At 39.2% G+C, this 26,479-nt stretch overlaps 2 protein-coding genes across 3 annotated transcripts in view; one reads left to right on the top strand and one right to left on the bottom strand.

Moving 5' to 3' along the window:
* Window positions 1-26,479, bottom strand: part of LOC123768375 (CRISP/Allergen/PR-1) — a 112,255-nt gene that overhangs the window by 85,593 nt on the left and 183 nt on the right. The window lies entirely within an intron of this gene.
* Window positions 1,219-26,367, top strand: LOC123768377 (proprotein convertase subtilisin/kexin type 4). 2 transcript variants are annotated; one of them, XM_045758834.2, is made up of 14 exons: window positions 1,219-1,559; window positions 17,104-17,262; window positions 17,476-17,586; window positions 17,926-18,048; window positions 18,635-19,312; window positions 20,047-20,190; window positions 21,207-21,381; window positions 21,714-21,886; window positions 22,034-22,285; window positions 22,468-22,568; window positions 23,590-23,713; window positions 24,773-24,876; window positions 25,185-25,345; window positions 25,706-26,367. In XM_045758834.2, exons 2-14 carry the CDS (start codon window positions 17,125-17,127, stop codon window positions 25,891-25,893), a joined length of 2,472 nt encoding a protein of 823 aa, XP_045614790.2. In that variant the 5' UTR covers window positions 1,219-1,559; window positions 17,104-17,124; the 3' UTR covers window positions 25,894-26,367. The 2 variants fall into 2 exon arrangements, with proteins under 2 accessions (XP_045614790.2, XP_045614792.2); XM_045758836.2 differs by lacking the exon at window positions 1,219-1,559 and adding an exon at window positions 9,411-9,509.

Here is a 26,479-nt window from a genome sequence, read left to right as displayed (position 1 = left end):
AAGATAACGCCGGAAAATGTGTTGTAATTTTGACACTTTAGGTTATGATGAATTTTGCGAATGGTATTCTTGAGCATCCGAACTGATATGATACCTGGGGCCAAATTAAAGTTGACTGATTTACACGTTTTTCCGGCTTGAACGTTGGCCTTTCGGCGTCTGCATAAGCAGGAGACAGTGGACTCCTGGCGTGTCAGTTGTGACACTAGCTCTCCACATATTTCAGTTGCTTACATTAGAAACTGTGCTTTAATTATTTACAAACAGCTCTACTCCTACCTCATAAAATTCAACATTTACCTGAGGTACTAAGGGACATACTAAGTCCCTGTCAGTTTGGCTTCCGCTCCCAAAAAAAGTACCAACGATGCAATTATTAGTCTGCTTCATATAATCTACTCAGCCCTTGAGAAAAATGAGTTCCCGATTGGACTCTAAATTGACCTGAGAAAGGCCTTTGATACTGTTAACCATAACTACCTCTTACTTAAACTCCACCATTATGGAATCCGAGGGCTTGCGCTGAACTATATTCGATCCTATCTTAGTGACAGACACCAATATGTAGCCATCAATGATATAACCTCTCCTTCATAGTGTAAATAACATATTAACGCTTAGTGTTAAGTGTTAACACTTTCGTTAACACCCCATAGTGTTATTAACACTATGGGGTGTTAACGCGGCCCCGCGTTAACACCCCAAAGCGCCCGCTGTTTAACACTTAACACTTTCCGCGATGGATGTCGCGCCCCGCCCCGCGGGTGCGACATCCATCATGTCCCTGGATTGCAGGCCAACCCACCAGTGTATCTCTGGCGAGGACACGACCAACCACCATTACAAGACCACGTATTAAGTGTCTAGGTATAACTTGACAGGTTGGCAATTGTGACTTCACGAGCAGGAACTGAGAAATATATTGAGACGTCATTTGTATATAAGTTCTTGGGGTTCGACAAAGAATTCAAAGACTTTGTATAAATTTACCATTTAGGAATATAGAGAGAATAATAAGAATGCCCGTTTTTTCGCAAAAAAGATTTTATCCGACATGTAAGAGGGAGGAAATATTGAAAAAACTGAATAATCAAACTTTTAGTGACCAATGGCGTGGGTCATCGACAACGTGGTCGTGTCACAATACATACCGCAAAATAATATAAGCCAAAAATATTCGTCTTTCTATCCATGGCGAAATGATAGCCTATCTAATCTGAGTGCGCGTCCTGCTGGCGTGAGGAGTAGCTGCCACACCTTCTCTCTCACACAACTTCTCTCTCTAAATCCTTTCCTTGTAAAGCAATTTTTCCTTAGATCAACGCGCTTACACGACATTTCAAGCACATTGAGGCAAGACTTGAGACACAGCTATGAGGGAGGAAATCAAGGCTGTATTATTAGTCTGAATGTCTATAAAAAAAGTATCTGCAACAGTCCAAGAGCCTCGCTCCCCACCAGGACATCAGTATCGCTTCAGTGTAACTCAAACTGTTGAGGATAGCACTGAATACTACACTATATAATCCTTCATCGAGACGGGATTCCTCGATACAAAGGTAACTAACTTTATCTGATTGTGTAAACTTTGCAAATTAAATGTTACCAAAATACTAAAAATAATAAAAAAAATTTATGGTGCAGTATTAATAATAAAATTGTATATATACTATAGTGTAGTATAGTATACTGAGTATAGTATATAAATATATGTATATTAATTCTATTACTTGTATTAGTCTTTCCGTATTAGGCTGCAAGTGGAAATTTGATCTGCAGTATATGAATTAATGTCTTGGCTGTATGAAATGTGTAATATTCACGAAAAAAATATTATATGAAAATCCCAGATAATTTCGAAGTTATCGAACCCATTTTCAGTTTGTTATTAGTATCATAATTAGATACACCTGAATTTATGCAGCCACCCTAGACTATATGAAGGGTTACATAGCGTGTGTGTATCAAAGAGCTAGATATGAGATGTTAAAAAATTCCCCATCTCACCTGCGTTTGCTAACTCTGGATGCAGTGTGAGGATATCCTCAAGAACACGAGAGTTAATAAAGTCATTACAAAGCTCCATGTTCCTCATACCGCTCGGTCTGAAGGGGTCTAATGACTGGACACTCAATAATGTAGTGTGTGTGTGTGTGTGTGTGTGTGTGTGTGTGTGTGTGTGTGTGTGTGTGTGTGTGTGTGTGTGTGTGTACTCACCTAGTGTGTGTGTGTGTACTCACCTAGTGTGTGTGTGTGTGTGGGTACTCACCTAATTGTACTCACCTAGTTGTGCGTGCGGGGGTTGAGCTCTGGCTCTTTGGTCCCGCCTCTCAACCGTCAATCAACAGGTATACTGGTTCCTGAGCCTATTGGGCTCTATCATATCTACACTTGAAACTGTGTATGGAGTCAGCCTCCACCACATTACTTCCTATTGCATTCCATTTGTCAACCACTCTGACACTAAAAAAGTTCTTTCTAATATCTCTGTGGCTCATTTGGGCACTCAGTTTCCACCTGTGTCCCCTAGTGCGTGTTCCCCTTGTGTTCCGTGTGTGTGTGTGTAAGATCATGGTCGATCTTTCTCAATAAACATAAAATGTTTCTTTAATCGAGAAAATATAAATATAGTTACTTGCACTCATTGAGACAATGCGTTAGAAAAGAGGAGATACTAATTGTGTAATAAATTACATATGTTTATGTTGTGTATTTAGCATAAACGTATTAAATAATTTTCTTCTGTGAATTATTTACAGTATATTATGTCTGCATGTAACTTATACAATACATTTTAGAGGGAGTCATTATATTACTGATAGCAATATAATTATTATTTATTGTTAAAATAATTGTACGTGTAATTTTACATGTAGTATTTAACATGGACACACTCAGCTATGATTTTGGCTACATATTCTGTATAATTGTTTACATACGTTTTCCGTTTCCGGAAGAAAAATATAGCTACAATGCAAGAATTCAGGGTATCTTGTTACTACAGTATTGGGGCTATTTCATGCAATGGTAGTTTAGGTCTCTGCTAGCTGAGGATCTGGGGGTGATTTCCTCTACCTGTTGACCAGACCACACACTAGAAAGTGAAGGGACGACGACGTTTCGGTCCGTCCCTTCACTTTCTAGTGTGTGGTCTGGTCAACATACTTCAGCCACGTTATTGTGACTCATCGCCTTCCTCTACCTACTCCGATCACATAAACCAACTGCTATTTAATACTGGTAATATATAATTTATCAATATTGCATTATACAGTTATAATTAACTACACATCGGGTTCGTTAGCGTAATGACCTTCATGTTCCGTAATACTTTCTCGCTACCGTTCGCCGTATGAGGTCTGGCCGCACAATAACAAGCCCTATCGACCTTAACAATTACAATTCACTTCTCGTACAAGGATAGGCTGCGGACCACTTAACTGTGTTACAGTGCCGTGCCCAACATCTTACATGTTAAACTTAATTTGGTTTCTCGTTGCCGGGAACAGGAAGCTTGTATTCAGGCTTGTCGAGGACCCCCCCCCCCTTCCCCCTCACAACTAACCTTCCCTAGGACACAACCCATAACAATTGTCTAGTTCCTGGATACATCTTTACTGTTAGGTGAACATAGGCATCAGGTAAAAGGAAACATGTTCAACCGTCCCAATCCTACCCCGGGAATTGAGCAAGAGTCCCTCGGTTGTGACCCGATGACAAACTACTGCGTTACAGGACCCAGATAGTTTCTTGAAGACGTATCATGTGACTCAACAGGTACAAGCTTGTAACGCACTAACGCAGAAAATAAATTATTTTCTCGGTGCGCAAGGTACCTGCTTGATGGGGGGGTTCTGGGAGTTCTTCTACTCCCAAGCCCGGCCCGAGGCCAGGCTCGATTTGTGTCGAGGGTCGAAATATTGAAATATTTCTGAAGGTAGTCTAGTCTACCTGCTGAACGAATCAAATGAAGTATTAATCAGGTAGCTACACGCGCCCATCAGATCACGGCCGTCTCATGACATTGTTTCAGCGTCATTCCAACTCGTAGGAGCCTGCCCACTGTCAGGCAAACTGGCATGATGTGCATCTTAAATGTCATGAATATTACAGAAAGTCTTTGATTTCGCACAAGAATTGTGTCAAATCGTATCAAAGGCGTATTCCAAGATTTTAAATTATAGCAGACTTTTTGTTAATAGGTCTCAGTCATATCATTACCACACTTGTGGATCTACAACCGGACAACTCTAAGAAAGTTCGTAGCAATGATTTATTTTTATATGAGACGTGTAACTGTATTTTGTGATCACTGGAAAATGTATCCAAAAGCTACTGCAATACACTTTAACCCAGGGTGATGCACTAGACGGCATCCCAACGTAATATGGTGAAATCGTACATTGGCATTTCGCACAATGTTCATTTTCTAATTGATAAAATTGTAAATACCGTTAAATTATCAGCTTGTCCTCCTAATAGCACGTTGCATTTTGACGTATATTTTACCTAAAGCCAAAAAACGGTCGTACAAGAAAAAGCAGCGGCTCGCGAAATTGGCAAAATTGACATAATGAGCTATTGTGATGAGTCACAATAGCGTGGCTAAAGTAAAGTAAAGTAAAGTAAAGTAAAGTAAAGCAAAGTAAAGTAAAGTAAAGTAAAAGTCGATTGCCAATCAATCGACTTGAGAATGGTCCAGGACGGACCGAAACGTCGTCGTCTCTTCAGCTTCTAGTGTGTGGTCTGGTCAAATTGGCATAATGTCCCCATTTTCTGTTAGTGGGTCCTCTGGCAGATTAAGATAAGGCACTTTAGTACGAGTTTCTTGACGTTTAGAACGCTCGTGAGAACGGGTTGAAATATACACTGAAACTCTCAGTGAATATGCACAGAGAAGTAGGATACGCTTCTCGGTGTATATAACCCATGTAATTAGGTTATGATGTGTTCGGTTATATTAGGCTAAACTGAAGGGGGGTTAGATTGTATTAGATTGGTTTTAAAATTCTTCGACGAAGTGACATATTGCGTAGCCTAGTGACCTGCGGCAATCTCAACGGGCTCATGGTAATGTAGCTATTTTAGAATCTAAGGTAAAATGCTGAAACTACATTTAGAGAAATGCTTGTTACGCCCCGTTTGAGACTAATATGTATGTTAAACCCCCAGAAACAATTCTACGTCAATGTTATCGAGCTAATTCTGGAATATAGTCATCGTCTTAAACACAGATGAACTATAAGATGATAACACAGTGTTAGACAGCACTAATGAACACAGTGCGAGCAGTGTCTCATTATTTTTGTGTTTCATTCTTTTGAGTCACTAATACTTTCTAGTGTCACTAGCTTCCTTTTGTGTTGGGTCTCTTTGTCCGTCTGTATCTGTCCTCGCACTTTGTTGATTAGTACTATCTAACACTGGTTATCGTCTTATGGTTCATCTGTGTCTTTTAAGACGATGGTTCTCTTTCAGAATTAACTCGATAACATTGACGTAGAATTGTTTCTGGTGTTTTAACATAAATATTAATCTCAAACGGGGCGTAACAAGCATTTCTCTAAATGTAGTTTCAGCATTTTACATTAGATTTTAAAATAGTATTTTACATAGTGCTTGCTCTTCTCAGACTGCATTACTCACTAATTTAAGTTAATCTTGGGGGTATCTGTACATGGGTCTCAACCAACCCAAACTACCTCATCCCCACCGCCTGAAAACAATAATCAGCTGTTAGAACAATAATCAGCTGACCTCAGACAACTTACAATGCCTTTGTTCAAGCATACAGAGAATACATTTTGTATAAGTCTATACAATTGATCGTCCTCTTTATATCTGCAAAATTTCATACAATAATATTCAAGCTCCATCGCTTGGCGAAGGGCCTAAATTTCATCATTTAACTAATGTTCAATACTAACCTTGCCTTGGAGCACTTCCTGAAAGGATCAAATAGTACCCATTACACAAGAAACTAGTATCTCTCTGGCATTCTCCAAAGCCAATTTAATCCATGCAACCCACATCGTGCAAATAAAGTGACCAAACCACTGTAACTCTCTTCCTAATGACGTAAGGAATTGGGCAATGCACTCGTTATTCAAACGCAAGGTAAGAGAGCATCTAATTTCTTAAAAGTTGCATCCCACCCTATTGCTATTCTTGCTAAGCAGTCTCAGTATTAAATCACAATTACCAAATGACCGTGTGCTACTGATTAGCTTATTGCTATAAAGAAATAATCCCCTTCGTCGGTAAAATTCCTCATTACCACCACCTCTCCCTAGTATTACTGGTATTTAATAATTATCAAAATTAGAACATTAGTACCTGTCAACATGTGTAACGTTTGGGCGCGTTTCCTTTCACCTGGTGCCACTGTTCACCTAACAGTAAATAGGTACTAGGGAGTTAAATAATTGATGTAGGTTGCATCTTGGGGAAGGTTAATAGCAAGCCTAGGGGGAAGAGGAGGACCTTGATATGCACCTTATTGTTTTATTGTTGGTCTTAATGGTCGGCAGCCTATGGTAGGTCGGTATTAAGACATGTAGCCATAGGTCTAACTGATGTTCAGGAAATACGAGGATGAGTAGATCTTGGAACATTTATCTATTTTTTAAGACATTTTCTTGTTCTACTTGGAATTGCAAGCTAATTACTAATAAAGGTGTATATCATTAAAAATGACTCGGTCAGAGATGGAAATTGTCATAGTTGTGTATCGTCAGTGGATCTCGTCAGGGCGGGTATAGTGCAAGGTCGAAATTATCAGAGGTGGGCATTTATGGTGAAAATTGTCCGGATGGGTATCCTCAAAGCTATCGTAAGTGTGGTGGTGTGGATGTACAGCTATTGTTTATCTTTTAGATAATCATGAGAGTTTCAACATTTTGAGGCAAAAGAATTAGCCAAGAAGAGTCACACTGAGAAGGGGAGGCAGAAAGTTAGCCGGCCTGGTCATTGCCCTGAATGTCGTAGTTGCAGATACCCAGATCATGGTGATGGCTTTTAGCACCTGAATTATATGTTTAACACATCTCTAACCCTGTCCATGGAGGACAAGAAAATGTATATATGCTGGTTAGCATTGTAAATGTGTGGCCACGTTTGTGGTAGAAAATAATAATAATAAAAAAAAGCACCTGAATGTAGTTTATTAATTATGTTGCCCAGAATTTAATATGAATATATGATTATACTGCAGTCAGTAAAATAACAAAGTGACCCTTTTTTAGTAAGTTACATAATAACAAAGGTTCGTCCATCCCCATGAACTGGTCGGTACAGCGGCGACCTTGTATCTTACAGATTCGGTGTTCGATCCCCGATGGTCTAAGTGGTTGGACATTGTTCCTTCACCCTGTCCCCGCGCCTTGTCCTCTTGTCTCTTACAAGCGCTATACAGTCATACTGGCTTAGCGTTATTTTCGGAGAAATGCTTCGGTGGTGAAAACGCGCATATGGTTGAACATTCGTTCAACTCCATGATGGAACCCACTCATCACTCGCCTTGGAACCTTCAGTGACAGTATAGCTATTCTAGCTGATTGATGAAGATTAAGCCACCCGAAGAAGTATCACAGGCGTAAGCAGCCCGTAGGTGCTGTTTTAACACCTGAAGTTGATTTTGATGAGATTGTTCCCAGGGGTGTCATTTATTTTGGTCGCCAGTTTGTCCATGGGAGTTAAGGTGAGACTAGCTTGAGTGGAAAGGAGAACTTATCGCCAGAGGTCGAAAAATACAGCTCTTTTTTGACATTGCCGTTACCGTTGTCGCTGTCGTTGTTGATGTGTCATTAGACTCTAGATCAGATCAAAGGTTCCCAACTGGTGGGTCTCGGGTTGTGAGATTTTTCTGGTTGGCCGTGAAGCCAAAATTCTGAGTACTAGTATATCTGAATCATCAAAAATTAACAGGTGGTGAGTATCCTAATTAGGCAATTTGTTCCAGTTATGAAAGTGTAGCAGTGCGTCGCAGGGTTTTTGGGTATTAAAAGATAGGTCCGCGAGTCCAAAAAAGGTTGGGAAGCACTAGTCTAGACAGCTGAAGTCTTGTCAGTCTTGTCACTCTGGCAGTGTTCCAATATGACCCATCTAGTTGAGTGAGAGATGGTTGTTTAGAGGCGAGTTAGACGTAATATAAGGAAAGGCACATTTGCTTGCACTACCAGTCTTTACACAATAGTGCAGGATAAGGCTCCAAGATACTCGAACCAGCATGCATTCCGCAACACATTAAATCTCCTCAGGGTAGCTTCGCTATTTTCACACCAGACTGCTGATATACATGTGGGATTGCCAAGATCTGCCTTTGTTATGTTATTTTACAACAGTATAATTATATAAGCATTCTTCCGTCACTACCATTTCAACTCTGGCTGTAAGTTTAAAAAAAAATAATGTTTTTTCATTACTAATTCCGACAAATCAATTATTAAACAGCTCAATATATATGAAACAAATATTTGCGCAAGACAGTCCTACCCAACTGGCGAGTATTGACGTCATAATATTACAATACACAAAAGAATCTCGATTTATTTTCGTTTCACTCATAACTACCACATCCTTCAAATTGATGTATATAACAATACAAAGTGTGGGTGCAACGAAAATTGACTGAATGTAATTAATGTTTGAGGCTAGTTGTGTTTTATTAAATAGCAATGGTTGTTACTGTCTTATTGCGCCATATGGCAACCGGCCCATATGTGAGTTAAAGTGCTGCTAAAATAAAACAGTAAATTAACAAATACTAAAATGCGTATTCAAGCCAAGTGAAAAAGCACTTAAAACGAGCCCGAAAATTGCCTAAACATGAATGACATGAGCTGCAACGCTTGCAGCCACCAGAATCTGTCATTGAAAATGGCATTCTAACTTAACCAGTTACGGTTCATTGACCACAACCAAGAACCCATAAACGTAACATCATAAATTGAAGAAATGTTAAATTGGGGGTTTACGGATATACTCTATATAAAAATATATTTCGTATGTATTAACAATGGCCTTTACCTTCCTTACGTCTATCGAGTGTTACAACAAGCATTACTATTCAGCGCAGTATGACCAGAGACATCCAGAAACTTAAGTCAGATCGCGTACAAGGACATGTTAAGGGCTGAAGGTCCAACCTTTTTTTAAAACAAGGCACTACGAGGTTGGTCTCTACAGATATTCAAGAAACTTAACAAATACGATAAACTCCTGCTTCTTCTTTTTCAAGATGTCTATCAAAAACTCAAAGCCTAGCAAACCAGTGCAGAATGGCTGACGAGAAAATGGTCTTCACACAGAGTATTTAACTTAAGGAGCCGTCTTGCGACTGTATTCATCGGCTGATGTATATATTAAGTTGACCAAGGGCAGCGTCGAGCACTCAGGAGGTAGCTATCATCACACTAAGACGTGGTGGCTATCTGATCTCTTCAGGTTGGAGTGTATTCTTCACTGTACCAACATTCTTCTCCATCAAAACTGACTTTCTCGTTACGAAGGTAACTTTTCGTCTGTGGTTAATTTACTAGATGAGTATTCACCAAACTGCTATGTTCTTATGTGAATTCCAGAAGATTTACGTTTCAGAAATTCTCCCGTCCTTTTACACATAATTTCGCATTTCACTCGTATGTGCTATAGGTTGGGAAGCTACAACCAAAAATTACCGTACTTGAAAATGGAAATTCATTTTCCAAATGAAATGGACCTAAAACAGCAAGTTTTGGGTCCTCTGGTAGGTTAGGAAAACAGGAAGTTCTCCTGAGGTTTCAAAACGTAATGAAAACTGTTATTTTAAAGTGTCCTCTCCTAACCTAACAGACTAAGCCAGAGGATCCAAAACAGAAATAGGGACAGTACGTCACTTTACGAGCCGCTTCCATTTTCTTGTACGGCAATTTTATCCTCATAACGAACCCAGAGTCTGTCAGTGCAAACTACTTATCACATGCCTTTGTATGACTAACCATCCTGTGTGATAGGGATTCTTTAACATCACGTAGCTAGCTTTTTGACACATTGTACTCCCCTTCATATATGTAGCTGCACAAATGCAGATGTACCTAATGTATTAATATAAAAAAAAATGGCCGCAGCCCGCATACGAGCGAAAAGCGACGATATTTGTAAGAGGACGGTTTGTCCACTAGCACAGTTTCGAAAAAGATTGCACATGGAAATTTCAGTCTGCTACAAATTTTTAAGACATAAATACCGTTGTTCTTATACTTACATGGATTTCGTTATCGTTCGACTCTCCAGATCTATATTTATAGATTGAGATTTTTTAATTAACAGTAGGCCTACATTAAATATTTAAATACATTTGGGCAAAATTAACAATTAGCCGATACTAAAACCGTTACTCAAATTACAATAGTATATAAAATAGAAATGGTGCGCATTTAAAGTTAACGATTGTAAAATTGCCCCAAAACTCTAAAATTTGTATAAAACAATATATATTATATAAAACAGAGACTAAACGACGATAATAACGGTCAATATGACCAAAACGAAAGATCCTGATTGAAGCGACTTGACCTATTTCTGACGTAATCCATGACCGACTTCATGTCAAGCCTAGTTTATCCCTTACATCCCTTACAGTCACAGTGACTTGTAATTGCTTAAGTATAGTACAGAATGTACTAAATACATTCTGTACTAAATACAGGAAAAAGAGTTACGCCCGTGTGTCCCGTCTTCCCAGTACTCTTTGTCATATGACGCTATGAAACTACTGACAATTTTGGCTTTATTGTTTTTTTTCCGCCCCGTTTCCTCTTGCCAGTTGTGGCAGGGGCAAAGTACAAGCCAGATGTTGATGGCTGTTTCATGAAAGATACGAGTCCAGTAACACAATTATCATAAACAATAAATAAACACGGGTTGTTCTGTCATCATATTAGGTAATATGTGACAGAGGCGCTATCCATACAAAGGGGATCATAAATTTTGTTCTGTTCAACGAAATTATATTCTTATGGCCTGTTTTGATTAGTGTGATTACTGTGTGTTTTGGAGTAATTACACAAAATTACTCGTTTTGTAGTTTATTAGTTAATTGTAGTGGAGATAATCCTGTGTGTGTGGAGTTTAATCAGTTGTTTAGTCTAACACTATAGCAGTGTGTGTAATTACCTAAGTGTAGTTACATGATGAGACATAAGCTCGTGGTGTCCCGTCTTCCCAGTACTCTTTGTCGTATAACACGTTGAAACTACTGACGGTTTTGGCCTCCACCACCTTCTCACTTAGCTTGCTCCAACCGTCTACCACTCTGTTTACAAAAGAAAACTTTCTAATGTTTTTGGCACCTCTGTTTCCTTAGCTCGAAAACCGTGCCCTCTTGTTCGTGATGGTGATGGTTTCAGGAATTCCTTCTTGTCAACTTGGTCGATTTCTGTTAGAATTTTGTAAGTGGTGATCACCTCTTTTTTATCTATCTTCTAGTCTAGGCATGTTTAATGTCTGTAATCTCTCCTCGTAACTCTTGTTTTTCAATTCCGGAAGTCATTTTGTAGCTTGTCGCTGCACCTTTTCCAGTTTCTTTATGTGCTTCTTGAGATTTGAGCACCATATAACTGTTGCATATTCCAGTTTTGGTGTCACAAAAGTTATGAGCAGTTTCTTTAGTATTTCACCATCCATATAATTAAAAGCAAATCTGAAGTTGGAAAGCGACGCATACGCTCCTCTCACAATGTTCTTTTTGTGTTCCTCTGGCGACAGCTTACTATTCAAAACCACCCCTAGGTCTCGTTCTTTATTAGAGTTCAGTAATTCCATTCCACATAATTTTTAAGTTGTGTCTGTGGTCTATTTTCTCCGACACAGTTGTACAGTAGTAGTAGTAGAAACAGTTGATTGACAGTCGAGAGGCGGGCCGAAAGAGCAGAGCTCAACCCCCGCAAGCACAACTAGGTGAATACAGTTGTTGTTGCTGGAAATTTGCAGTCTGTTGCACTAAACCTGTTGAACAGATCCATCAGTGAAAAGTCATGCCCATGTGACTTTAGATTACTTACAAGAGTCAAGAGCGGCAGTTTTGGCAAAGTTAGTATTAACTAGTTATTTTGCTAACGATCCATGAACAACCGTTGTCAACGCCATGACAAAACACATAATAAAGTCTTACTCATCAGGTGAGTAGCCTAAAAAGACGAATATACCTGGATAAATATATAAATTCAATTTCTCTATTATTTTTGTCTACTGTTAAAATGTAAAAAAAAGGATGGAGGAATTATAAAATATTATATCAAGGAATGGTATGGTTGGCTTCGCTCTCGACTCGCACTCTGGGATCCAGAGTTTGATTCCCAGCGGAACAGAAATGGTTGGGCACATTTTCTTTCATCAAATGTTACTGTTCACCTAGCAGTAAATAAACACCCAGGAGTTAGGCAACTGTTTTGGAATTGCATCCTGGGGGGAGGGTCTTTAGTTGCACCTTGAGGGCGGGTAGGAGCCTACCCCCATAGAAGCCTAAAGTACATAAATACGCAGGCTTCCTGCCACCGATAATGTTTCTCACGAAGCTATAAACAACTTTGCAATAATAGATTATTTCGTTGGTCGTCATTCTTTATGAGCGATTTTGTTTGCTTTGGGATTTAATTGGTATTATTGGCTAATGTTTAAAACGCAGGTTGCGCAAGCATAGTATTAACTGCAAATAGCACTGACTACTAAAACTGAGAAAGCTGTGACCCTTTAACGGAGACACTGAAATCGCAAACAGAGTTTCTTGGTTATAGTGTGGAATTTCAGTCAGTATTCTATTGCACAATTACGCAAAACGTGCAACAATGGTTTCCAAATTACTGTATATACAAACGGGTTTGCAAAGCCAAAAGTCAGGGAATATATACACACAGAAGTATTCCAAAGCTTCTCGGTGTCTATACACCGAGTCTACTTTAGACCAGAACTATGTTCAGGACAATTATACCTGAACAAGTATATTTGCTGGTTAGCCAGTAGGCTATTGTGGTGGCCTTAATAATTATCCTGCGATTTATAGGCTTTAAGCCCAATACCAAACTGTAAACAGCTTTCGTTAAACATGTAGTCAACATTTGGGACAGCTTACCAAGTGATGTAATTAAAAATAAAAGCGTGCATAAATTGGAAAATTGATTTACGAGCGAAATAGGTAAGCACTTACTGAAGCCATATTTTAGATCCTTGTAATAGGTTACGAAGTGATGTAAAGACAAATTACGATATCGTTTCAAACGTACATTGACAGTGATTGTATATTAGTAGGAACTGTTTTGCAAGGGCAAATCAGTCTGCAGATTCCTTTCTCGTTTACGTTGCTGCCTATAGCAGTTATAGCTTAAAAGTGAGTTGTCGAATCATTGTTATTCATGGATGTGATCTTAAGATATTGAGCAAGTATATGTGTTGGGATTGTCTTGCTATCCGGAGTAGATAATTGATAACTTACCTTTCACGGGAAATGACGAGATTGTGCTGACACGTTTAGAATACGTTTATAAAATTGCACCTCTCACCGTCCCTCTTTAACTAACACCGCCCACCGTCCCTTCCCCCATATCTAACACCGCCCACCGTCCCTTCCCCCATATCTAACACCTCCCACCGTCCCTTCCCCATATCTAACACCTCCCACCGTCCCTTCCCCCATATCTAACACCGCCCACCGTCCCTTCCCCCATATCTAACACCTCCCACCGTCCCTTCCCCATATCTAACACCTCCCACCGTCCCTTCCCCCATATCTAACACCGCCCACCGTCCCTTCCCCCATATCTAACACCTCCCACCGTCCCTTCCCCATATCTAACACCTCCCACCGTCCCTTCCCCATATCTAACACCTCCCACCGTCCCTTCCCCATATCTAACACCTCCCACCGTCCCTTCCCCCATATCTAACACCTTCCACCGTCCCTTCACCCATATCTAACACCTTCCACCGTCCCTTCACCCATATCTAACACCTACCACCGTCCCTTCACCCATATCTAACACCTCCCACCGTCCCTTCACCCATATCTAACACCTCCCACCGTCCCTTCCCCATATCTAACACCTACCACCGTCCCTTCCCCATATCTAACACCTTCCACCGTCCCTTCCCCATATCTAACACCTCCCACCGTCCCTTCCCCATATCTAACACCTACCACCGTCCCTTCCCCATATCTAACACCTTCCACGTCCCTTCCCCATATCTAACACCTTCCACGTCCCTTCCCCATATCTAACACCTCCCACCATCCCTTCGTATCAATATCACACATCTCTTCGTTTCCGCCAGACGGTTTTATATCCTTATTATCCGCTTCCTCATTATTTTCCTCATCTTATCTTTTCCTAATTTATATTTATCTACCCAGAGCAAAACAGAAGTTCAAAAAGACTTGCCCTGAGTCTGACATGTATGCACATGGATTCAAAGTAGTGTTTATGCATATACCCTGTATTACGCAATGCTAAACTCGACAGGTAAAGTAGCTTAAATTTGATCGCAATAAATATGCCAAGTTGCTTATTAGCATATTTGTTTGATCTCTACCTCTAATGATCTCTAATAATACATAATTTGTTTACATGAACTATCGACCTTGTGAAAGAATATTCATCTATGGACCTTGTAGCTAGCAGTGTATTTTTGTCCCTGATGTCTGTGTGTTCTACACACAGTCCATTTTCCATAGTCTAGACAGGTCTGTTAGGCCAACCACTACAGTTGCCTAACTCCCTGCTACCTGTTTACTGCTAGGTGAACAGGAGCATGAGATGAAGGGAAAACGTGTCCAACCGTCCTTGTCCCTCCCGATGATCGAGCCATAGATTCTCGATTGCAAACCAACGACGTAGACCACTGTGCTACGGGACTGCGTACAAATTATCCCTAGAAAATTATCCCATTCTCTCACCTACAGCCCAGGTGAATGAAATATCCCTAGAAACCGTGCTCTGTCTTCATGCAGTTGTCTAATTCATGGGGAGTTGTTTACTCTCCAGTAATTCGAAAAGTAATGCCGGGAAACAATACTAAGATTTGGATATTGCAATAAAATTTTTAAAATTTATATTTATTTAGCTTTATTTATGGCAATTAAGCTCCAGCTTCTGTTTCTGCTTTCTGTGATCAGTGGTTAATGGTACAGCGGACCTGTAACTTATTTTGCGGTCAGTCAGATCTACGTTTGAAACCATATATGGATTCACTCACATCGGCTGCTTCCTGTTTCCTCATACGATGATTCTATTCTTATCACTGTCCTAATAACGAGCAGCGGCAGTAGAATTTTGTTTTATTAATTTATGTACATATATTTAATGTTTCTCTCATTACATATCCTAAATAGTGCATATGCCACCGAACGCCCTAAATTCTTCATACGCCACGAAAAGACCCAAACCGTGAAAATCGCTGGATGGGACCTGAGAACGAGATGAATAATATAGTTGAGGATATACCGAGTGTTTTCTGACCGTTCAGTCTGAATCATGTTAACGGGGCATTGGATAATATATTGAGTAACGTATGGCTAAGGACACCTGCCGGCGCGGTGCTTAGTTAAAAAGTCTCCAGGTACACTCCTGAGTCCTTGAGACAACACAAATGCAATCCCTTTGCATAGATAACCTTTGATCTAGGAAGGAAGTTACCTTCTGATGGTGAGGTCACTCAGACATGATTTACAATGTGAAAGGACAGACTCGAGGTTTAGGAAGGTGGCGAAGGATTTTCCACTGTGTAAACTTTCCAGTGTGTAAGCCCTTCTAATGTATAGGACCTTCCAGTGTGTATAACTTTCCATTGTATAGGACTTTCCAGTGTGTAGGGCAAGAAGGTTGGTAATATAGTAATGCACTCCCAATATGGATCCATGAATACCTGGGGTACAGTAAATATCTAGAGAAGACGGATTGAAAACCATCCTCTTAAACGTTTGCAGAGACAGCTACCCAAAGCATTGGAGTGAAAAGCATTCCATTTGTTAGATTTGGGAATAAGACTTGTTTTGAGAATTTGGGAGCGCCCAATTTTAACTGGCTCAGCATGTGCAGTTCAAGTGTGGAATTTCTAAGTACAGAGCTGGGAAAAGTAAACGATGTGTCAAGTAACATTGACCTTACCAGAGCAAATTGGCAACGTTATTCAGGGCCGATTTAGATTTAGATTCAGTGAATAACACTGCATTCATCTTCCACGCAGAGCGTGAATTCCACGAGCCTTGATCTGGTCTCGTGCCTAGCATATCATGTAGCGGCATATCATTCATGTTATTTGAATGCATATCATTCAAATAACAATTGACTGTTGGATCTAAGCTAGGCTGCTTGTTGTTGGCAAGAGAATGGTGATACAAACTTTGTAAGGCGAGGAAGCGTCGAATTGCTAAGCCTAAGTTGTTTTTAAATTTATTTTTTATATTACCCTGAATTATATCACTTGGTAAGGTGTTTCATATTTTTTTTACTTGATTAAATACAAAAATATTTTGCTGCGAATAGTTATAAGCCATTGTTGCTCATTGTTTGAGTGTAAAATATTATTAAATACTTGTTTTAAATCACCTTTTACAATTCTATTTTTAAAATTGAATAAATTCAGTCTTTTCACAAGCGTGTTTCGTATGAATTATTCATAATTATAATAATTATAATTAATAATTCATCGTGAATTACTGACCCTCCTCAGCATGCAATCCCACAACAAGTTGACTCCTAGGTACTTATTTACTGCTAGGTGAACAGGGTGAACAGATCCATTAGGTGATAGGAAACGCGCCCATCCATTTCTGTCCCGCCCGGGATTCCAGTCCTGAATCCTCGAGTGTGAGTCGAGAACGAACGCCACTATACTACCTGAACCCTTTTAACTTACACTAGAAAGTGAAGGGACGACGACGTTTCGGTCCTTCCTGAACCATTCTCAAGTCGATTGTGAGTCGTCGTCCCTTCACTTCCTAGTGTGTAGTTTAGTCAACATATTTCAGCCATGTTATTGTGACTCCTCGTCTGCATTGTATGTGTTTATATTACTATTCCAAAGGAAATCTATAAACAACTGTATAATGTTCATAATGTATTCCATTGGCAGACGATGGTATGACCCGCATAAATGTGTGTAGTGGTGAGGGTGTTAGCAGGGGCGGTATGGGCGTGTGTGGGGCTGGCCATAGTCTCCCACGCCCACAGCCCATGGAGGAGGAACACACACCTACGCCAGGCTGCCATTAGAACCACTTACCATCATCAGGTGCGTGCTGCAGGAACCTTGTTCGTCATTCGTGTAAACCGCGTATTAGATACCTTGCTTACGCGAAATACCCAGTCGCATACAAGAATACACCCATATCAATGCGCCTGTATTAATGTTGAAGAAAATAATTCTCAATTTCTTTAAAATAATTAATGTTAATGCGCCAATGTTAAAGAAAATACATCAAGAAAAATGTTGACATTTTTACAGGATAGCAAGAGTGAACAAGTGATGACCAACCATCTGGCTGTTGAAGTACAAGGTGGAGAGGCAGAGGCCAGGTACTTGGCCAAGAAGTATAACCTGCGATATGTTTGCCAGGTATGTGAAGCTCTCTATGCCATCTCGTACAACCCCCCCCCCCCAAAAAAAAAAAAAATACATTCGAATGATATGATTATGAGGACGAGTTGCTTCTTATATAATTGGTCGAAATCATGATAATAATAATAATATTAACGGGTAAAAATGTTACATTCGATCGTTCAGTTCATCAGTGATAACATAGGCTATTTCTAGTATAACTTGAACAACCATCAAATAAATCTATGTATGTAGTCCTTTTCATCATCCGTAGGTGATTTTAAGATATTTCTGACTGCACGTTGCTTAGTTAATTTAGTTCATTTATTATGCACCCCATACCTTTGTCTTGCATAGGTGTTGAGCAGCCCACCAGTGTATCACCTACACAACGGCCAGAGCAACAGCAGTAGCAGCAACAGGCAGCTACGAGCTCAACCATCCCACGATGTCATCCACTTGCTTGCACAGGACCCTGTGGTCAGTATACTTCTCTAATTTTATTATTATTTGTATGTTTAAGCACCTATATGAACAAAATATATTCATTTCCCTGACGTGATATAACGTCTAGGCACGTATCCTTACTCCTGATGCCAGTGTTCACCTTGTAGTAAATAGGTACCTGGATTTAGGTAGCTGTTGTGGGTTGCATTCTAGAGAAGGTCAGTCAATAGCCTAAGATGATCTCGATAAGCTCAGTAGGCTTCATGTCCCCAACGATGGATTTTTTTCTTGTTAATTTGATGTGTTACCAGGTATACTCATATTGAGAAGGCATTTATTATACATGGTGTCAAGAGTTAGTTCTATCCCAAATCTAGTGCGTAAATATGTTCATCTCGCATTTCTTCTCCCTGTTTATATTTTGAAATTTGTATTTTATTGTTATTTATATCAACAGTAGGAAATGTAATACTATAAGTGACCTTATTTATTAAATTTTTGTTAATTAGTTTCCACTTTAGTAAACCGTGCATATTCTTCGGCCTTCATTGCAATTCATTAATAAAAAATAACTTTGTACTGTATTGCAATTCAATAACGAAAAATATTTTCTCCTTAGGTTAAATGGGTTGACCAACAAATCTCACTCGTTAGAGACAAACGACAACATATTTTACGACCATCAAGTAGAGAATATCAAGAAAATTCTTATCAGACAAGACACAGACCTGCACGAAGGCCAGAGATATTTCATAACATGCCCACCAATGTAGACAGCTCGAGACACGGGATGGATACATTCCTCAGAAGACACCTTGAAGTTGCCAACAGGAGAGAGGGTCAATGGAACACAAGGGAGAAGACTATTGATGATTGGATTAATGAGGACGCGGAACTCGACATGGGCAGACCTCCAGCTGTAAAAACACAAATTACTGCGCAAGATTCTAGTGATACCCAAGACTCTGTATCCATTCCACTTTCAAGAGCCATTCACAACTCTGTTGATGCGGCCACATACAGACTTGCTGCAGCTCAAGCTCTACGCGACGAGACCATTATGCAACAGTTTCTAGATAGAAATGATGAGAGAGCTTTTTCCCGAAGAGATCACATTCCTAATACTCAAAATCAGACTAATTTTAATAGAAAGCAAAATGACATTTACTACAGTTCAAGTTATTCAGTAGTAACCCAAGGAAATAAGGAAGCTGATGGTTTGGGAGTATGGATGGATAACAGTGCAGAGGCTACATTGACATTTAATGATCCTTTCTTCAAGGATCAGTGGTACTTGGTAAGTATAGACTAGTATTTATATCCAATAGCTATTAATATAAAATCTTAGAAAGTAAAGTTATAATTCAAAGTGCACCTATATGTATCATTAATTTTGATATAAATCATTTCTATAATACTACTTTTAGGAAACTTCTCATTTTCAAGGATGTGGTTATTAGACCTGTCATTATTGGTCAGAATTAAATATGACCATGAAAATACTATCAAGTACATACAACTTGATGGTTTCAAGTTAATGTGATATGATTTAGAATATAACCCGGTAAAGAAATTTTCATGTTGTTTCTAGTTGACGTAATATGTCATTTAAACCAATAAAGGAACGTTCCTATATACAGCAGCAGACCCTTTTTAAAGGACATTGATATTTATTGAGTTTGATAGTTATGAAAAACAGTAAATAAAAAAATTAAAGAAAACATTCCGATTTTATTATCAAACACATAAGCCTAGCAAGTCTTCCAATGCTTGGCACTTGGGCTGGACGGTAGAGCGACGGTCTCGCTTCATGCAGGTCGGCGTTCAATCCCCGACCGTCCAAGTGGTTGGGCACTATTCCTTCCCCCCGTCCCATCCCAAACCCTTAATCCTGACCCCTTCCAAGTGCTACATAGTCGTAATGGCTTGGCGCTTTCCCCATGATAGTTCCCTTCCCTTCCATCACTAGGCTATGGGTCCAAATTTCATCACTTAATTCAAAACAGTAAAAGCTTTCTTCACTCTTGCTAGGAAAACACAGGTCAGCTGGGCCAGGCAGGATACGATCTGAATGTCACCTGGGCGTGGCTCCGAGGCTTCACTGGCCGTGGTGTCCGTCTCTCCATTCTGGATGACGGAATCCAAACCACGAATGCAGACATTGCAGCCAATTATGTAAGTACGAGCCATCATGGCAACATGGCGTATAAAAATAGTTTTATACGCTTTTGTTTTATAATAATATTAATAGTAATGTTGACCAGACTACACACACTAGAAAGTGAAGGGACGACGACGTTTCGGTCCGTCCTGGACCATTCTCAAGTCGATCAAGTTGAGAATGGTCCAGGACGGACCGAAACGTCGTCGTCCCTTCACCTTCTAGTGTGTGGTCTGGTCAACCTGCTAAGGAAAAGCAGTGCTGTATTTAGGAAAGCCTAAAGCCTTTTTTTGCATTAGGAAATATGCAGCCAGGGGTCTGCATAGAGAAGTACTAATGCTGAGCCTTGTTTACATATACAAGTGATATTGTAGTAGTAAGAATATGAGCAGGAAAACTAAAGAATTACAACAGAAAATATGAACACTGCAAAAAAATGTGTGGTGTTAGGATGGAGTATGAAACTATAATGTCATGCAAGAAATGGAGTGCAATCGTCGATGAACAGCTTGCTGGGATAGTTTGGCCATACTGAACGAATGGATGGTGGTAGATAAGTGATGAGAGTATATTCGTGTGGATTTAAGGGTAGAATTGGAAGATAGTGTAAAGGGGAAGTGCGAATTAAATGCAAATAGTGCACGGGATATGGTAAGGAACAAGGTTGGATGGAAGCGAGTAGCAAAGAGGTGGTGAATTAGTTTGTACTGTTACATGGTAATTCACAGAGGCACTGTACTCCTGGTCCTGTGAAACAATGGGTTGCTACTTTGGATAACTGATGCCTCACCTCCCTCCATGAAAGTGGGGGAAGGTGTTATTGATACTGCATTACTCAATGTTGTTGAAAGTAACAGCCATGATTTACGTATTTCTTAAACTTGATCTTTATGTAAAATAAGTACTTGTTCTTGTTTTCGGCTGATTATACAGCTCACTTTGTGAATACTTTAATTTAGCTAAACACACCATGTGAGTTAATTGTTTTAAGTCACTGAATGCTCTTCTCTCTCTCTGGTTCACTCTACAGCTTCCAGACGTCAGCTACTCAGTGGTCTATGATGGCCAGCCCCTAGATGACCCGTCGCCCAGGATAGACCCAACCTTCAGCAACTCCCATGGCACTTACTGTGCTGCTATCGTGGCTGCCGTCTCTAACAACTCTGTATGTGGTGTTGGAGTGGCTTATGAGGCAAAAGTTGGAGGTAAAGCATTTGTCTGTGGTGTTGGGGGTGGGTTATGAGGCGAGAGTTGGTGGTAAACCATTTGTCTGTGGTGTTGGGGTAGCTTATGAGGCGAGCTGGAAAACTATATGTGAATGGTGTTGCTAATGAGAAGAGTGGTGACGGTAAACTACGTGAGAGGTGCTGAAGGGGCACATGAGGCGAGGGTTAGAGGTAAACTATTTTAGCTGTACTGCTGCAATTGTATACTGAAAATCTGTAAACAGATCATAATCCTATTTGAGAAGCAGAAGAGCAACAGATGAAACAACTTATTTCTATATTAATATTATTATTATTATGACTCTTAATAGGTGTGCGTATAGTGGACGGGACAGTGACGGATATTCAAGAAGCAACGGCACTGTCTCGCCATCACGACAAAGTGGACGTCTTCAGTGCTTCTTGGGGGCCCATGGATGACGGGGCGCACATGGAAGGGCCGGGCCCGCTGGCTAGCCTAGCTTTCATTGAAGGCATCACCAAGGTAACCAGGAAGTTACAGTTAAATCACTTTTGACACTATTATTACATTATCATTATTATTATTCCACGTTTTTTCATATCAATATAATTAGTAATAATCTTATTCTGTTTATTTTACTCGCAAATGTCAATAATTATTCGAATTCAGGGACGAGGCGGGAAGGGCATAGTGTACGTGTGGGCCAACGGCAACGGTGGCCTGATGGATGACAATTGCAACCTGGATGGCTACACGTCATCCATATACACCCTCTCTGTATCTGCCCTCACTGATATGGGCACCTCTACCTTCTACGAGGAGCCGTGCGCCTCAACTCTGGCCGCTGTGTATGTGGGCGGTGACCACTCCATCCAGGACGCCCTTGACCAACAAGAACGACACGTGGAGGAACACAGAGTGGTAAGACTTTCCAATGTTTCGAAACCGCTAGTAATTGTGAAGTTTGTTCCTGGGTACAAATCAAATTCAGAGCACGATTCCACGTATCTCAGTTCCTTGCCAGTATACCCCTTTCAAGTGCTATTCAGCCGTGTTGGCTTCGGGTTTTCTCCTCATATTTATCAGATCTGTGTTCCTGGCAGGTAGTACCAGAGTTGGATGGCCAGTGCAGCGCCACATTCCAAGGAACCTCTGCTGCTGCTCCTCTGATGGCAGGCGTTGTGGCAATCGTTCTTCATGCAAAGTTTGTACACACGTTTTGTTTGGTTGAAATCTTCGTGTTGCATAAATGAATATTGTAGCAGTTGTTGTTAGGCATTCCCAGTTTGTTGTTGTTGCTTTTTTTCGTGTAGTATCTCTCTAATATGCTTTACTGTATTAACTTGAAGCCTATAGCATATACGTATCCTGAAAATTTGTTAAGACTATTAGAGTTGCTGGTTGGTTCTGTACACTAGCGACCTTAATAACCCTTCAGACGTGTGCTAAGGTTCAAGCCCCCACCAAACCAATAATCAGTTGAGCAATCTGGTACTGTTCTAGTGTACAAGTACCTATTAACCAAAACAATTATTAAACAGCACATTGCTTGTCCTCAACCGTTTCTCCAATGTTTTATTTTACTTGTTTACATTTGTCAGTAAATCCTTACAGTCCTAGATTCATAGATGTATTCTAGTGGTGTCAGTTAAGCTTTATTCTTAGCTGATGGGTTGATAATTCACATTTTTATTGCCCTCGAGCTTCATAATACTGTCATAACATTATGATGGAATATTGAAATTAACAGGCATATGCGTGAGTTCCTCCAGTTTGACAATGTGCAGGATATAAGCATGTCACGTCACTTCTGACAAAATATTCAAAATTTTCTCAGCTAATTATGTAATTGTTAAGGGTATCAGTTTCTTTGCTATTGTTAGAAGACTCAACAAATACTACAATTGTTCTTTGATCTTACAATTTACTTACTACATAGACTCTTAGACTCTCTAATCTAGTCTCAGATGGTTCATGGATAAACAGTGGAAAATGTATCATGATGCATTTGTTTAAAGCTGGTATCCTCATGATATGTATACACCATAATTTGCTTGAAGTTAGCTTTGTTAATTAAAATTTACACGCACATTACATATTTGCTTCAAACCTGGCAGCTGCTATTTATACCCACTCCTATTTATATCCTCCACGACTAGACCATTTTATAAACAAACCGAAAATAAAGGTGTTGCCTAATAATAATATATTGGATGCTCCACCAGCTCGAACCTAACTTGGCGAGACGTGCAACATCTGGTGGTGGAGACGGCGACCCCGACCCAAGAAGCCCTGCAGGAGGAGGGTTGGCATACTAATGGTTACGGCAAGAAATTCCACCTCATGCAGGTGAGCCTTGTTTATGAGAACTTGTTTATCACCTGACCCCGTACTGGTATAAATTAACGAGTTCTGTAATTTCTTTTCACTTGAGAATGAACCATGGAGGTTCGAAATGTTGTGCGATTTTGTAATTAGTGTAATATATTCTTCAGTTATTCAATTCTTTTCTTCACCTAAAAAAACATGACTTTTGGTGAACTCCTCTTCCAGCTGAACCCTGATGCAAGAGCATTAGTTAGAGGGATAGAAGCCCTAAATCAGAAAATAGTAAATACGGAATATGCTGTCATATTCAATATGACATGCATATATATATATATATATATATATATATATATATATATATATATATATATATATATATATATATATATATATATATATATATATATACCTCTAGCTGGAAGAAGGGGGACCCATAGCCTCGGAGGAAACCACGCATAACGCATTAGAGGGAATGTTTAGATCCCCTCCAATACAGTTTCTGTGTGCTTTTCTCCTACCACCCCCTTCCTTTTTTATTTTTTGTATATCTATTTTGTATATGTATTTTTTTTATTTTGATGTATATCTTGTAACCATCAAATGCATAATAAAGCACAAAAAAAAAAAAATATATATATATATATATATATATATATATATATATATATATATATATATATATATATATATATATATATATATATATATATATATGTATGTGTGTGTGTGTGTGTAAATCACGAAAATTAGCACGTGATGAAAAAAGTGACAGTGTCAGACCACGGAGGAAGAATTGAAACAGGAATTTCCTTAAGTACTTTCGTATATTAATACATCTTCAGATGGAATCAATTCCTTCTGAAGATGTATTAATATACGAAAGTACTTAAGGAAATATTATATATATATTATATATATATATATATATATATATATATATATATATATATATATATATATATATATATATATATATATAATAGGAAACCAATAGCATGGAACACGATCAAGTTTTGTAAGCATGTAGAGTACGAGGCATAAAAATCTCATATAGATATAACCGTAAGCCTTCTTTTGTAGGGGTTTGGAGCAGTTAACGCGGGCAAGATGGTGGAGGCGGCCCTATCGTGGAAAAACGTCAACCCCCAGAGAACAGTCTCCAAACCCATATTCAGAGGCTATAGGTGAGTGTGAATTATGAAGTCCTGCATGTATCACTGTTGTTATCATTGTTATAATGTTTCCTGCTTAGCATTGTTCATGATAAATCTATCTGGTTATATCAACTGGCGTGTCGTGAAAAAATACTAGGGGTAAACATTGTTAAGATCTTTGATGAAGATGAGGTAATTATATTAATTTATAAAAATAGAGGAATGTATCTTTTTTAAATCATAGTTAAACTTTTCCCTAATGCCTTTTTCCTTTTTGGCTGACGCTCCCTGGCACCATTAAAGTGGGAACACTGTAATAATGATTCTTTTTCTTCCAGGACTCTCTATCCAAACAGTTGGCTAAACATATCAAAAGACATGGACTTCTCAAATGTCCCCGTGGAGTCCAGCATGAAGGGTGTGGAACATGTCATTGCACACATCAATCTCGCCCATCCAAGCAGAAAGCTTTTATCAATCTTCATAGTGTCACCAACAGGTAACAGACAGCATACGTGTACTGCATATTGCTGCCAGAAAATGGGGAACCTTGCAACCACAGTCCAAATCATGCTAAGATTAGTACACTACAATTATTTGATAACAAATATTTCTTCCCATTGCCAGCACTAATTTGTGCGAAAGATCGAGGTTATTTCATGAGCTTCTCACATGTTCTTAAGAAAAGGGTTTTAGCGCCCCTTAAAATCTTCATTTGAATTTTTCTGATATTTGTCCAAATCAGGGAAGTAAAGTTGCCAGAATAAACATGGCATTAATGATTAAGGCAGAATGAGAAATCTTTGTATCATTAACAGTTTTATCGGAGGTCTAAAACTGTCTCACCACCTTCCACCAGGCACCACATCACAGGTCCTAACTCACCGTCCCGCAGACAACAGCACCATGGGCTTTAATCCTTGGGGGTTCATGTCCGTCCACTTCTGGGGAGAACATCCATCAGGCACCTGGACTGTGGCCATCAAGAACAGCTCAGGAGATAGAGGTCATCTAAAACACATTGAACTGACCATCTTTGGCAATTGAAAAAAAAAATTGATTCCCAAGCAGCAATTCTTGATTACATATAAATTCAATTCCTTGTGTAGTTTTTAATATAGATAGCCTAACAATTTCTTGTAATAGTATAAAACAGTTGCATTACGTTATTATTTGAAAGAGTTTACCAACTGTTTTAAGTATTTGCAGACCTGTGTATTCATTTATAAAATTAAATACATCGTACTATGATAACTGAACTATTGTTAGTGCAGCGTCATACCATACGGAAGGACTGGAACTAATTTAATTTATTCTTTCATACAATCTCAGTGTAAAGTTCATTGACGATGTTTAAATCATTTATTGATTTGATTTCATAATACACACACTTTAGTCAGGGTTATTTAATTCCTAAGGAATATTTCACATGACACTAAGTTTACTATTCAACATTAATGCCATATAAATTTTGTAGTATTTACATTTGTAATTTTAATATTTATTAAAAATAGATCCTCACACGTCTTTATATCCTCCTCATGACACTTACCTCGCACACAAGAAGCCAATTACTATATTTTTTTCAATGTCATATTTGCACCTAAACTATATAAACTAGTCATAAACTATG

Source organism: Procambarus clarkii, chromosome 35, assembly GCF_040958095.1.
Source record: "Procambarus clarkii isolate CNS0578487 chromosome 35, FALCON_Pclarkii_2.0, whole genome shotgun sequence".
In the NCBI taxonomy this organism is placed as follows: Eukaryota; Metazoa; Arthropoda; class Malacostraca; order Decapoda; family Cambaridae; genus Procambarus; species Procambarus clarkii.
The sequence above is the reverse complement of the archived record's forward strand: the minus strand, read 5'-3'. Positions and strand labels throughout refer to the sequence as shown.